This window comes from Pteropus alecto, unplaced genomic scaffold (genome assembly GCF_000325575.1).
Source record: "Pteropus alecto unplaced genomic scaffold, ASM32557v1 scaffold8, whole genome shotgun sequence".
Classification (NCBI taxonomy): domain Eukaryota; kingdom Metazoa; phylum Chordata; class Mammalia; order Chiroptera; family Pteropodidae; genus Pteropus; species Pteropus alecto.
This window is the reverse complement of record NW_006494609.1, coordinates 3,019,940-3,032,519: the sequence shown is the minus strand read 5'-3', so window position 1 is coordinate 3,032,519 and position 12,580 is coordinate 3,019,940. Positions and strand designations below refer to the sequence as shown.

At 40.5% G+C, this 12,580-nt stretch overlaps 1 protein-coding gene across 2 annotated transcripts in view; it reads left to right on the top strand.

The window, feature by feature from the left end:
• PROX2 (prospero homeobox 2) overlaps positions 1-5,255 on the top strand; it is an 8,399-nt gene extending 3,144 nt beyond the window's left edge. Inside the window, exons 2-4 of one of the 2 annotated variants that reach the window (XM_006925448.2) lie at positions 2,074-2,181; positions 3,240-3,434; positions 4,937-5,255. In XM_006925448.2, coding sequence (XP_006925510.1) covers positions 2,074-2,181; positions 3,240-3,434; positions 4,937-5,122 — 489 coding nt within the window. In that variant the 3' untranslated portion in view covers positions 5,123-5,255. The remainder of the gene's footprint in view (positions 1-2,073; positions 2,182-3,239; positions 3,435-4,936) is intronic. The other variant, XM_025042099.1, reaches the window with a different exon arrangement.
• Positions 5,256-12,580: the final 7,325 nt, after the last annotated feature.

The following is a 12,580-nucleotide window of genomic DNA, read 5'->3' as shown; positions in this document are numbered from 1 at the left end:
CATTAGAAATTTATTCCTGTGGGCCATGAAAGCCACCTACGAGCAAGATACTTTGAAGTATAAAAGTACTTTTACATTCACATGACATCCTTGTGAACACAGGTGAAACAGGTATGATGATGAGGGCAGCATTTGCTGTGCACTTTTTCTGTGGCAGGTACTGCTACCAGCAGGTCACATGTACACGTCCACTACCACTTAGCCACATTCTGAAACTCAAAAAGCTCTCAAAATCCCTATGATTTCTTTCTCCTAAGGCTGATGGGAGCTTTTTTTTTTTTTTTTGGTGGTGGTAAAACCTGGCCTGCATTGATTGGAGGCTATTTATAGACTAACCCACTTAGTACAGTCATCCATTTTTCTGTGGAAATATTAATGTGTTAGATTACAGACTGCTACCACAGCCTCCGCTGCAGGTGTTAACTAACGTATGGCACATGTACCATATCACCTTTATAAAATAACAGAAATTCTGAAATCTGAACCCCATTTGGCCCAGTGTTTCAGATAAGAGATTGTGGCCTATATTATGTATGTCACAATCCTCAAGCATCCACTCTAGATCAAGCATCTGAGAGGAAGGGAGAGAGAAGTGAACTAAATTGCCCAAAGTTACAAGACAGACACAGGCAGAACCAGTATTCAAACCCCCAATCTGACTGCCAAGCACAGGTTTCAGCCACTACAGTCCATATTTAAAAATGGCCCAGAGAGGGTAAGTGGCTTGCCCCAAATCACACAGCTAATAGGTGGCAAAATCAGCATCTGAAACTGGATCTTTGGACTCCCAAATCCAGGGTTCTTTCCGCAGCATTCATGAATCTATAAGAAGGATAAGAAGTAGGGCCGATGAGGCAGGGGGCAGGGGTCTTCCAGGTAGCAGCGTAGGTGCCTGGGCCAGCTATAAGTGTAATTAGTTGGTTTCCTTTGGCTAAACTGAGATATCTTACTGAGAAGTCTTACTTGTCCTGAAGCTACACCCCTCAGACCCAAGCTCCAAGGTTACTTACCCTGTGTAAAGCTTGTCACCCAGCCCCGGGACTGTCCCTAGCAATGCTACGTGTTCTTGTGTAAAAATATTTATTTTCTCCCACCCTGGTGGCAAAGCAATCATACCACGGCTCCCTGCTCCTGTTAAAGGGGACGAGATCTGTTCCCAGACTGAGGTATGGACGAGATCTATATTTATGTATGGATTAAGGTCGACCATTTAAGCATTCAGTCATTCCTTTATCTAACAAACATTTATTGAGCACCTACTATGTTCCTAGCACTGGGCTAGGCATGTGGAATATAAAGATGAAAAGATAAAGTCCTTGCCCTCGAGGAGCTCACAGTCTAAATGGGGAGACAAACATGCGGTAAAATTCCAATAAGGTTCTTGCTACAACAGAGGTTTGTACAAAGAGCCCTGGTAGCCCAGGATACGGAAGGCCTAATTCGGCAAGCAAAGGCTTCACAGAGGAGGAGCCGTCTGAGTTGAGATAGGAAGGGTGAGAGAAAAGTTCTGCCAGGCAAAAAAAGAGCAGGTGCAAAGCAGCAGTTCAACTTTCTTGAGCCAAAGCGAATTGTGACCTGGGACTCGGTCTGGTTAAATGCTTGTTGGCTTAAACACTGCAAAGGCAGCTATGAGAGCCAGAATGGGGACCGCCACGTTGGCTCTTCTCGTTTCACAGATGAGGACACTGAGGCAGACAGAGGAAGTAAATCTCTGTTTGGGGTTTGAAATGATTTATCTGGGATAGAGCTGCCATCTCTTCTCATCCTCCTAAAAGCACGCACAAAGTACAACGAACTGTATTTGATATCATATATGCCATAGAACTTTTACAGGTCAAAATTGTTTTTACATTCTGCAACTGTACTATATATATATGGTATTTAGCATCCAGGAAAAAAAAAAAAAAAAGCTTATCTGATCAGATTGGCTAGAGACACAAAAATAAAGCAAATATACCATTCAACCAGAATAAAATAAAATAAAAACCATAAGAAACAGAACAATTCACTGTTTGGATAATTTGATCAAATTATTTGATAAACTGGTATTAATTTTCCTTGACACTGGGATAAATCCAGGAGGGTCTAAATCCTGGTCACCTGAAGAAGGCCAAACTCATGTTTTTCTTCACACGCTACCCCAGCTCCAGCCTTCTGAAGGCTTATTTCCCTGATGTACAGGTAAAATATTTCCACTGAGTTTCAGCCTCTGCAAAATTCCCAAGTGGCAGTGGGTTTTGCCCAGTGTGAGGCAAATCCTAGGTCATCATGTGTGCGCCTCAGCTCCCCTTATATTGGTGGAATTGGTGCAATTTCCAGTTCTGGGCTGAGACTCTGCCTAAATAATCATGAATAACTTTGGTCTGGGAAGGTTAGACATTTAAATGTTTAAGGGTTCGAGCTGTAGCAATACCCAGAAATACACGGGGAAGGAAAAGGGAGGGAGAGAGAAACGTTAGTAAATGGCATCTTTGGCCTAGTATTTATCTTTGCTGGGGACACTATGAAAAAGAAAGACTATATAAAGAGTTGGACACCGTCAAATTGACATTCAAATTGCTGTGTTTCAAATGGAGTGAAAGTACATACAGATCAAGCGTTACAATAAGGAAAATCGAGCTCTGTGGCTGGAACCAGACCTTGCCTGTTCCCATAAAGATTCTGAAGGCCTCCTTTACCCTAGGTGTTGGGTTAGGGTTGTTAATGCTTTGTATCTATATCATTTCTTTGCATTTTCCAGGTCTTTCCCTCATATGCAGTTGCTTGGTTGATCCCTGAACAAAGCTGTGATTTAGATTCATTCTGCAACTTTAAGTTGCTGATAAATTGCTCTCTGATCTACACCCTCACCCCTTCCCTTGGCTCTTTACCCAGCAGAAGGCTCCAGGGCTACCATGCAGTCTTCCTGGGTGCAGCAGAGGCTGGTACCACACACTGGCCTTGACCTTCCCAAAGTTACACCTAGACACCATGGCAAGCTTTTCATGGGTGAAATACCTTCATAAATCTGGAATATCAAAAAACGTTTATTTTCTAATGGGCACTACATAGCTAATTCAGATTTTTCTGTGAATAACTAAATAGGCTTAGAAAATAGCCATGGCTTTTCAAAGGAAGCCCTTTTTAATGTTGGTTGAAGCCATTCTCATTAACCTCTATGTTGAACTGGAAGCTGACAGTTCTAACTCAGAGCACCTTATGGTAAATATCTGACTTGATGGACCCCCATATTTGCACAGTTCAACCGCTGCATTACCTCCCAGATGATCAAGTGGTTCAGCAACTTCCGTGAGTTCTATTACATCCAGATGGAGAAATTTGCCCGGCAAGCGATTTCAGATGGTGTCACAAATCCCAAAATGCTGGTGGTTCTCCGTGACTCAGAACTTTTTCGAGCTCTCAATATGCACTATAACAAGGGAAATGACTTTGAGGTAAGACCATTTACTCAGGTCCCATGAGGTCTGATGAGTGCGTTCCCTTTGCGATTGGAGTTTGAGAAAAGACCCTCTTCTGTGTCTGACCTTAAGTCCCCAAGAGCCAGGGCAGCCTGGGGCCAATCTCTGTACTATCCACAAAGATTACAGCCTGAGCATCTCTTAGGCAACAGGCATACGCCACAAACTGAATATTCAGCCATTCTTCATTCTGAAACTTAAGCAGAGGTCTGCCAGATGTTATGTAATTCTAGACTTAATACTCTGTGATTACCAAGTTACATAGGTTGTTGACCTTTTGGCCTTAATGCCAGAAGGCCTAAGGCTAAATGCTGAGCTCAGTTATAGCCCAGTCTTGGCCTAAGTTTTCTTTACAACGATTCCCATTCATTTGGTTCTTTATTCTCACTTGAACAGTCTTATTCGTGGGCCTTCCATGGCAAGTCACCTCAAATCCTTTCTGGAAATGACAAACAATATTCAAGCTTCTCAGTCCTTTGGGGGCTCTCTATGAAGGCACACTAGTGGCACCTTAGAGGTAAAGCATTAGTATAGGGTGAGCAAGTGTTCTACGTATCATGGGAGAAAACTCCTCATCCAGGCACGTGTTTCCTTGTGTGCAGCTGACAGCTGTCAGCCTGGCATCTTGTTCTGCAGGTGCCGGGTATGTCTGGCCGCCGACTACACTTCCCTCTGCTTGACTTTCTCACTTGTGATCACGGTGAGCAGTTTACTGATATCTCCAAGAAAGAGAAGAAGTGCTGACATCCACTGGTCAGACACTCCATCAGAATGTGTCTGGAAACCTAAGCCTACGTGGGGAAAACGGACCATGCCTCCTTTCTGGGGCTTGTGGGGTCTGGATGTGTAGGAGGGGCAGCACTGCCGTATCTTTCCGTGTAGGGGCGGTCATCTGGCCTGCAATGGTGGTAAGCCCGGGCCATCCTGGACCTGGAGGACCTGTGGGATGCCACGGCAATTATTGTGCCAGTCTGGGCAAGGTCCCAGAACATAGTCTTTAGTTCCCCTCAGCCTCATGGTTGGATTTGGAAGCAGGATTCCAAGTCCTTTGGATCCAGCCCCAAAAGATGGTGGGATGAGGTACAACAGTCATAAATTTGGGGGCACTCTTTTCCACATTAGGCGCGAAGGGAAAAAATGTTAAAAACCTCTTTTGAACTACGGATTTAATTTCAGAGTTTCCCATTTACTTACTAAAAATGTCACCCATTAGTGGAATCGACTCCTGCTATGAAGGAAGTGTCCCTGATATGCTTTCTCCCAGGTCTGTATCACTGGTACCATCATTGTAAGGTTTGTATTTGATAGGGGAACAGAGGATTCCTAGGGCTGCAAAACTCAGGGGCCAGTAGAGCAGGGATGCTCTTTATCAGCCCACCACCCAAGGCACAGGCCGCATGAGGCAGCGAGGTGTGCATGGCGCCAGTGCTCCACAGACTCATGTCTTCTCTTTCTCGTGGGTCTCTTTGGAAATACAGGTCCCAGATTGCTTCTTGGAAATTGCCAGCTTGACGTTACAGGAGTTCTTCAGGGCTGTCTCCATGGGGAAAGACTCAGATCCTTCCTGGAAGAAACCCATTTATAAAATTATTTCCAAACTGGACAGCGACATCCCAGAGATATTTAAATCTTCCAGCTATCCCCAGGAGCTGTTTCGGAATTAAAATCCCTCAAAGTGAGGAGCTACTGGCTAGGATTTCCTGGGTTTGTCTTAAATGGCAGTCAGTAGAGCTATGGTCATATAAAAAGAGCATAAGGACAACCGCCCGCCCCGCCCCCGCCAATAGGTACTACTACCATTTAATATCATTTATTTCCTTTTCCAGAATCATCAAAGTTTAACCTTAACTATAAAAATATATCAACGAAGTGTAATGGTGTGTTGGTAGTGTATTGTAAAAGGAAAACAAGGTTTTTGGAATCAGAATACTTAAATCTCTACTGTTTCCGAGCGTTGTGACCCTGGGAATGTGCAGGTATTCTCTGCATCTGTAAAACGAGGCTGTAAAGATGAAAAGATAACGTCTTTAAGTTCTGTGAAATGTCCCCCACTACTGCAAATGTTAGTTTTCCCCCCTTGGCTTTCTGATAAGGTTCTCTCTCTCTCGTTGTTGTTGTTTTTGTTTTTGTTTTTTTTACAAATTCCTGGCTGTAGTTACCAATTTATCAAGCACCACCTATTTATTAGACACTTTCAAATATATTATCTTTAAGCTTTTACCCTGAAAAGTAGATGTTATCTTCATTTTAAAAAATAACCAAATAGAAGTTTTAGAACAGTGAAATAACTCACCAAAGTACAAGGCTAAGGCGTTTGGGTTGGTAAGGGTAGGCAGGAGTGTGGAAGAACCCAAGGCCTTCTGATACCAGACTGTATCCTGACCACCTCATGCTGCTTGTCATGATCTTAAACAGGCCTCCGTCCCCGGTAAGCATCCAGCACTGATGGGGCACTGCCACCTGACAACTGCTGGGGGGTGATTTTCACTGAGGAGTGATTTTCACTAATCATTCCAGCAAGCCAAACACAAACTTTCTGCAGGACATTCGTCTGGTGGAAGAATTTAGCAGCTGAACTACCCAGAGTCTCTAGCTGACCAATGAAATTGAGGCCCTAGCCTCCTTTGCGCAGAAGTAGCTGCACTTCAGAATGTGGAAGCTAGAAAGGGCCTTTGGAGATCATCTGGCCCAGACGGGAGACTTGCACAGTCTGTGCATAGCCTCACAGACGATGAATGACACAACTGGAACAAATACAGCATCACATTCTCCCATTCCATAAGGAAATGACAGTCCATGGTCAATTTTTCACAGATAAAAGAATTCATGAAATCAACATTTTCCCCCCTACTGGCCTAATATAAATTGTGATATAATCTCAGGAGACAGGCAAGATATCTGTCAAACTGATGCGTCTACATTGACAGTTGAATAAAAGCTAGTCAGAATCGTCTTTGGAAGCCCGGCCAAGGGTGTGCAACCTGGGGTGGGCACACAGCTCAGGCTCTGCCGTTCTGATTAAGGGGTGTCTGTGACTTCATTAGCTTACTTCTTTCCCATCTACAAAAACAAGTTTCCATGTTCACCTACCACACTTCCTTGACTTTTCAGGTGGGCTGGATCAGATGAAATAAAGTCCCTAAACTATTGTTAAATTTATCAACATGAAAAGGTATGAGAGATGACTCTCTTTTGAATTTTCTCTTCAAATGGCTGAGAAAAAAATCAAAAACATACTTAACCCAAACCAATCTTCTATGGTTGTTTTTACATGTCCTTCGATACATCCAATTGTACTCAGATGATCTTTGCCCTATTTTCTCCCACAATGTTCCCCTTACGAAAGTGAAGGAATCTGCCAAATCTAAGTTTTAAAAAGTAGGCAAGCACTGAGTACCCTGAGCAAGGGCAATCAGTTATCTGTGTTTGGAGACAGCAGAAGAACGCACTATCCAGAGTGATATTACATAGCTATTTAAGACATTCATGAGAAACAATTCCAAGTTTACAAGATTGTCTGATACAGCGCAGCCGTTTTCTGTCCCAAACCTGAAATTCATTAGTGTGTGTTTTAAAGACTGAGCCAAGCCACCTCCAAGGCAGTGAACCTTGTCCCAGGGACCAATTAGATGAAATGTACAAACTCAAATTGAAAACATTTGTGTCCTGCAGTCTTTCCAGGAACTGTTCTCTAACCACTGAGCTAAACACAGAAGAATGTATAAATACATATGCTCTGCCAGAAGAAGTCTGTTTTATTATATTTTTCTGTTTCTACCAAGTATACCTCGTTTTCTGTTGGGAACACATCCTGAGTGTCAGCTGAGCTAGTTATTGTTCTTTTAGCAGTCCCAGCATTGCCAAAGTCTCGTCATTCTTTCCACTAAGGTATACATGGGCATTATTCTCTTCCCACATGAGACATGTTCAGAGTCTGGTCGAATACTTCACTGGTGGACAGTAGGGCCTGGACTGTGGTTTATGATGATGGCACTATTGAGGTGTCAATGCCCAATTATCGATTAAGAGCAGGCAGTTAACTGGCATTCCATGCAGGAAAAGGTTTATTAAGAACCTTATTTCAAATGTGGTTTCATATAGTATACACAGTTCCAAACTGGATTTACCCAGTGAAGAGGCCACAGGCATCTCCTGGGCATACAAGGGTGCCTGAACCAACTCCATCGGAGGAAAGGCAAAGCATAATAGTGCTCTTTAATAAACACAGCCACATCACTATATTTAGATCCACAGTTTCACTTTTTAAAAAACTGTCTTTGTTTTCAATGACAAAATATAGAATCCTCAGAAAAAAAAATTTTAAATAAGATTTCCACAAGATAATTTTACCTGTGCCTTTGAAAAATATTTTCAAAAAATCCTTATAAAATAAGCTATACTTCTGGTAGCCAGTTTCCTAAAGTCCTATATAGTCTTAATTTTCATAATCTTTGATTCTAGCTCTTTTCTCTATAGTTTCGACCCTTTGCTCTGTAAGTAGATCAAATAGTTCGATGATGCATGCATTCAAAGGAAAACAGAAAGTTTAAAAACCTTCTGATGTTTTTATATAAACTATTAGGCATTTGCATAGATTGCACATAACAGAAGATCATTTTCTCAGGACTGAGAAAAATCAGAAAATATAATGAAGTAAGAGTGATGGGTGGGAAAGAGATAAAGAACACATTGGCTAATATAAGCTATAGTTCCATTAGATTGATGATTAAATTATGTATATTTAGATTTGAAAAGTGCTCCACAATTCTTAACAGCTGCTTCAGGGCTTGATGCTTTTTGGGGGGGGGATAAGCTTGTGAAAATATGGCAAATATACTTGAGAGTATAAAAATATTCTTGGTGAGATTTAAGTATATACAATACTCAATGGAAAGAATGAGCTCTGAATACCTATTCGAGAGTATTAATAACACATGCTATGTCTCTGAAGCAGATCATGGTACCTACACTGCATGTCTATTAAGCTCTCACCTGTGGAAAAAAGATAACTCATGAAAAGAGTAATTTCAAGGGGTAGACAATTCCTATAGACCAAGAAGCTCTTTCAGACTACATAAATCTAAATAGTGTAACCAAGTGCCCAGGAACTGAATGCTCAGTCATATTAGCACCCCTGCCCCCTGCCCCAGATGTTAGCCTCTAGAGGAGGAAGGGAATGTCTGAGGAAATGTTGAGGGCAGGGATAGACAATGAAAACAGTAGAGGCACATCCATCCCAAACCTCACTAGTTTCACATGTCCATCTACTCACTGAGGAGTCCGCCTTCTCTTTCGCCAAGTCTTTTGGGGTTATTTTGTTTCTCACAATCTCATCCCTTCACACTCACAAACTCTTGTTTTGCCATCTCCAAATTCTCCAGAGTAACCCCTCAAACAAATGTCATGTCCCTTAGAAAAACCATTTTCTCTCCCTAAACTGATTTCTGCAGCTGTGACTCCTCTATTTCCTGAAAACTGCTTCTGGCCTGGAAATTGAGCCTTAGGAAGAATGTTATCTTTACCCTCACCCTTCCCCCATTTTGTCCTCAGTGATCTAATCTGATGGACTCCTACCTTCACTTTGCTCACGGCAACCAACACCTTTCCTGGGTACCGTGGTTAAGAGCATGAGCTCTGGAGAGCACGCTTTCATCCTGGTTCAAGCACCTATTCTCTACAGATCTCCGCAAGTTACTTTCCTGGCCTCAGCTTTCCCATCTATAAAATGGAGATAATAAAACAGTACCTACCTCACAGTACTGTTCTAAGGTTTAGACAGAATAATACATGTGAAATTCCCACACATTCCTAGTACACAGTAAGTGCTCAGTAAATGTTAGCTATATAATGACTCACCAGTCATAAACTGTTAGCAAAGTCATGAATTTGTATTGCTTTACAGTGCAAATTAATTTATTATCTTAAAAACGGCACTGATGTATGACATTACTATTATAAAACGTTCTGAATTTCATTTTTACTATAACCATGAAGTTACATGCACTAATACCTGTGATGACAATATAAAACTTAAGCTTTAAACTGATATGTAAATGTTTTGAGAGAACATCCATCCAGCTTAAAAAAAAAAAAAAAGGCCTTGTGCTATAAACTCTTTATGCATTCCTTCATTTACCCTTTATAATCATTCTATGTTGATGTGTTTACTTGACATGTGACATAACTACTGTTATGTTAGTTGGTTGCTAAAACATTGACCTGTTTTTGTCAAAACATCTTTGCAGTTGTCCCACTTCTTAAAAGAGGCTGGTGTGTTGCTTTCCTGATTAGGTGGGTGTGGAGGGGGAGCATACTGACACAACCCTGGTTTTCCCTCCTTAACATTTAAAAACAATGTTCAGGATGACATTTCCATAAAGATAAAGTTTACTTTTTTATTGAAAACAATTTGGCCTCTTTCTCTGGTTCTTTTTATAATCATTAATGTTGATATGGTCCTCCTCGGCTCTTTCATGAATGTGGATTTGTGATTACCCTTTTTCAGAATACTTAAGACTCTAAATGGTTTTTGATTACTGTTTCTAAATAAATTGACTTTTTCAAATCAGGCTTTATGAGCCAATGGGATCACCAATCTGATGCTTTGCTGAATTCTCATTATATTAAATCCCTAACAACAACAACAACAACAACAACAACAACAACAAAAATCCACAAGTACATCTGGCAGAAAGTATTCTTTATAAATACCCCAAAGCTGCTTTTGCTCAAGATTACTATCTTGGTGTTTAAACACTTTGTTTCTCATCACATACCCCACGCCGTCATCAGGGCCGAGCTTACTGACTCTGAACCAACCTGAACAACTCCAGAACTCTTCTCTCCTATAGAACTCTTGCCAAAAAGTGCCAGAAATAAAGTTTCTAAGGAAGACAGTGGGGTGCAGGTAGTTTAACAGAACACACATACGGTTTTGCTAGATTGCAGATTTATCAGCAAATCCTAGGGCCAGAAATCTTAATAACATTGGACTTACATTCCTAAGCACCTTAGTTTTTATATATTATGTGCAATGATAATTAAAATCCTCACGCCATGTGAACAGTAGATATGATTATGTATCCTTAAGCTCTGAAGACAGTAATTACCTAAAAAAATAAGTGAGGCAGAGTTTAATATGTTGACAATGTCTAGAATATGCTATTAAGCGACTGGTTCTATTTCTTTATTATAGAATTATGCCTACTCACTTTAAACACAGCAAGGCATTTCTCTGAGAAGTTGACAGTCTTACTGTTTCAGGAACTAGATAGATGCACTATTTATTGAGCAAGTCTCAGATGTTCTAAAACTTAGCAGAACTTCCTAGCATTCAGTCCATTGCTATTATGCCAGAATTGGTGGATCTGCCCCCGCAAAATAAAGTTCAATAACAGACTTTTATGTGTTGGGATATATATACTTATTAAATTTCCTTCAAACAGTGACCATGATTTATCTCCTCAAAACACGGTTATTAAGAAGGTACCTTTAATGAGGATCTCATGAAAAAAAAGACTTAAAAACCACTTTGTGCAGCAAAAGCTATGCTACTTACCCCTCTGAGTGGCAGTCTCCAACATTACAAAGTACTGAACTCAAACTGGTGTTGGGACTGCAAGCAAAGTGACTCATTTCATATCCCCTTAACAGTTCTTCAAAATCCCCTGTAGAGTACTGTATCTTGATTGTGGTACTGGTTACACATGATAAAATTGCACAGAACTACACACACAGACTTAAGTGATATCTGAATAAGCCCTGGTTTTGATATATAACTTGGTTTTGATTTCTTAGTTTTGATACGTAACTATTACCGTAGGGAAGGCTATGTGAGGGATGCATGAGGACTTCTCTGCACATTTTTTTTTTTTGCAAATTCCTATGAATCTATAGTTATGTCAAAATAAAAAGTTTAAAAAAGAAAAAAAACACACATAGAATCAGAATCTTTGAGAAAGAGTTCTATTGAAGGAGTGATGTCCTCTAAGGAAGAAGCAAATAAAAGTCCACACCACCACAGATTAGAATGCTTCTATAAGGACACTTCAAACCACAAATAGTTAATTATCTGAAATACCAAAGCAAATTAATTTAATAAGGTACATTGTATCTTTTTGATAGCAATTTTCATTTTGTTAGGATTTGTTTTGTTTTGAGTACATAGATGATCATAACTATCAGCCCGTTCTGCTTTCCTGGGAACCAGAAAGAAGTCACAGAAAAATCATCTGTCCTACTTTCCTAGGCACTTCTCTTCTCCCATCTACAAAATCCTCCACGAATCAAATTTCTCCTCTAAGCTTTAAAGTTTAAATCACATTGTATCACAACTCATTTCTATGTATTGTTAGGAACCTTTACCACAACTGCGAAGGTCTTGGCTTGTTTTCAGGCCCAGGGGCAAATACATGTTTTAGATTAAAAGACATTTTAAATCTTGGCTTTATTTGCTCCCAGTAAGCCAGATTCTCCCTGTGCCTGAGTTGTTCCTTGGCTATCAAGTACCTTTGAAAACTGCATTAACTCTTTCAGGCTAGCTGGATTTTTATTTTGTACGTAAGGAGTTTGTTATTAACAATTATCCTTCCAATACCTCCAATATCTTTCATACCTGCAAAGTTACTAACAGACCAGGGCTTTGGGAAACTGTGCTTAATAAACCCTTCTTCAGATGGAGATGAAATAAATTTAAAATCTCCTTTGGCCTACTGATCCTCAAACTTGGCTGCACATTGAACTACCTGGTGAGCTTTAAAAATTACTGATGCCCAAGTCCCACACCTCTAGATTCTGATTTCATTGCTATAAGGTGTAGCCTGAGCATGGGGAGTTTTAACAGCATACCAGATAATTCTTACATGCAAAGTTTGATAACTACTGCTTCAGCACACAACTCTTCACATGGAGCACTTTTCATATTTCATCATTCTTCCAAAAATATATACATAAAGGATATAGTAATCATATGTTTGAGTACTTATGAATCTAAGCAATTACTCAAGTAGAACATGAATCTAAGCAATTACTCAAGTAGAACAATTCTGGAGTTAGGCCTCCATTGCCTGACAATACTACTCTTCCTTGACAATAAACTTTGGGAATGCTCTCCAGATCTTATA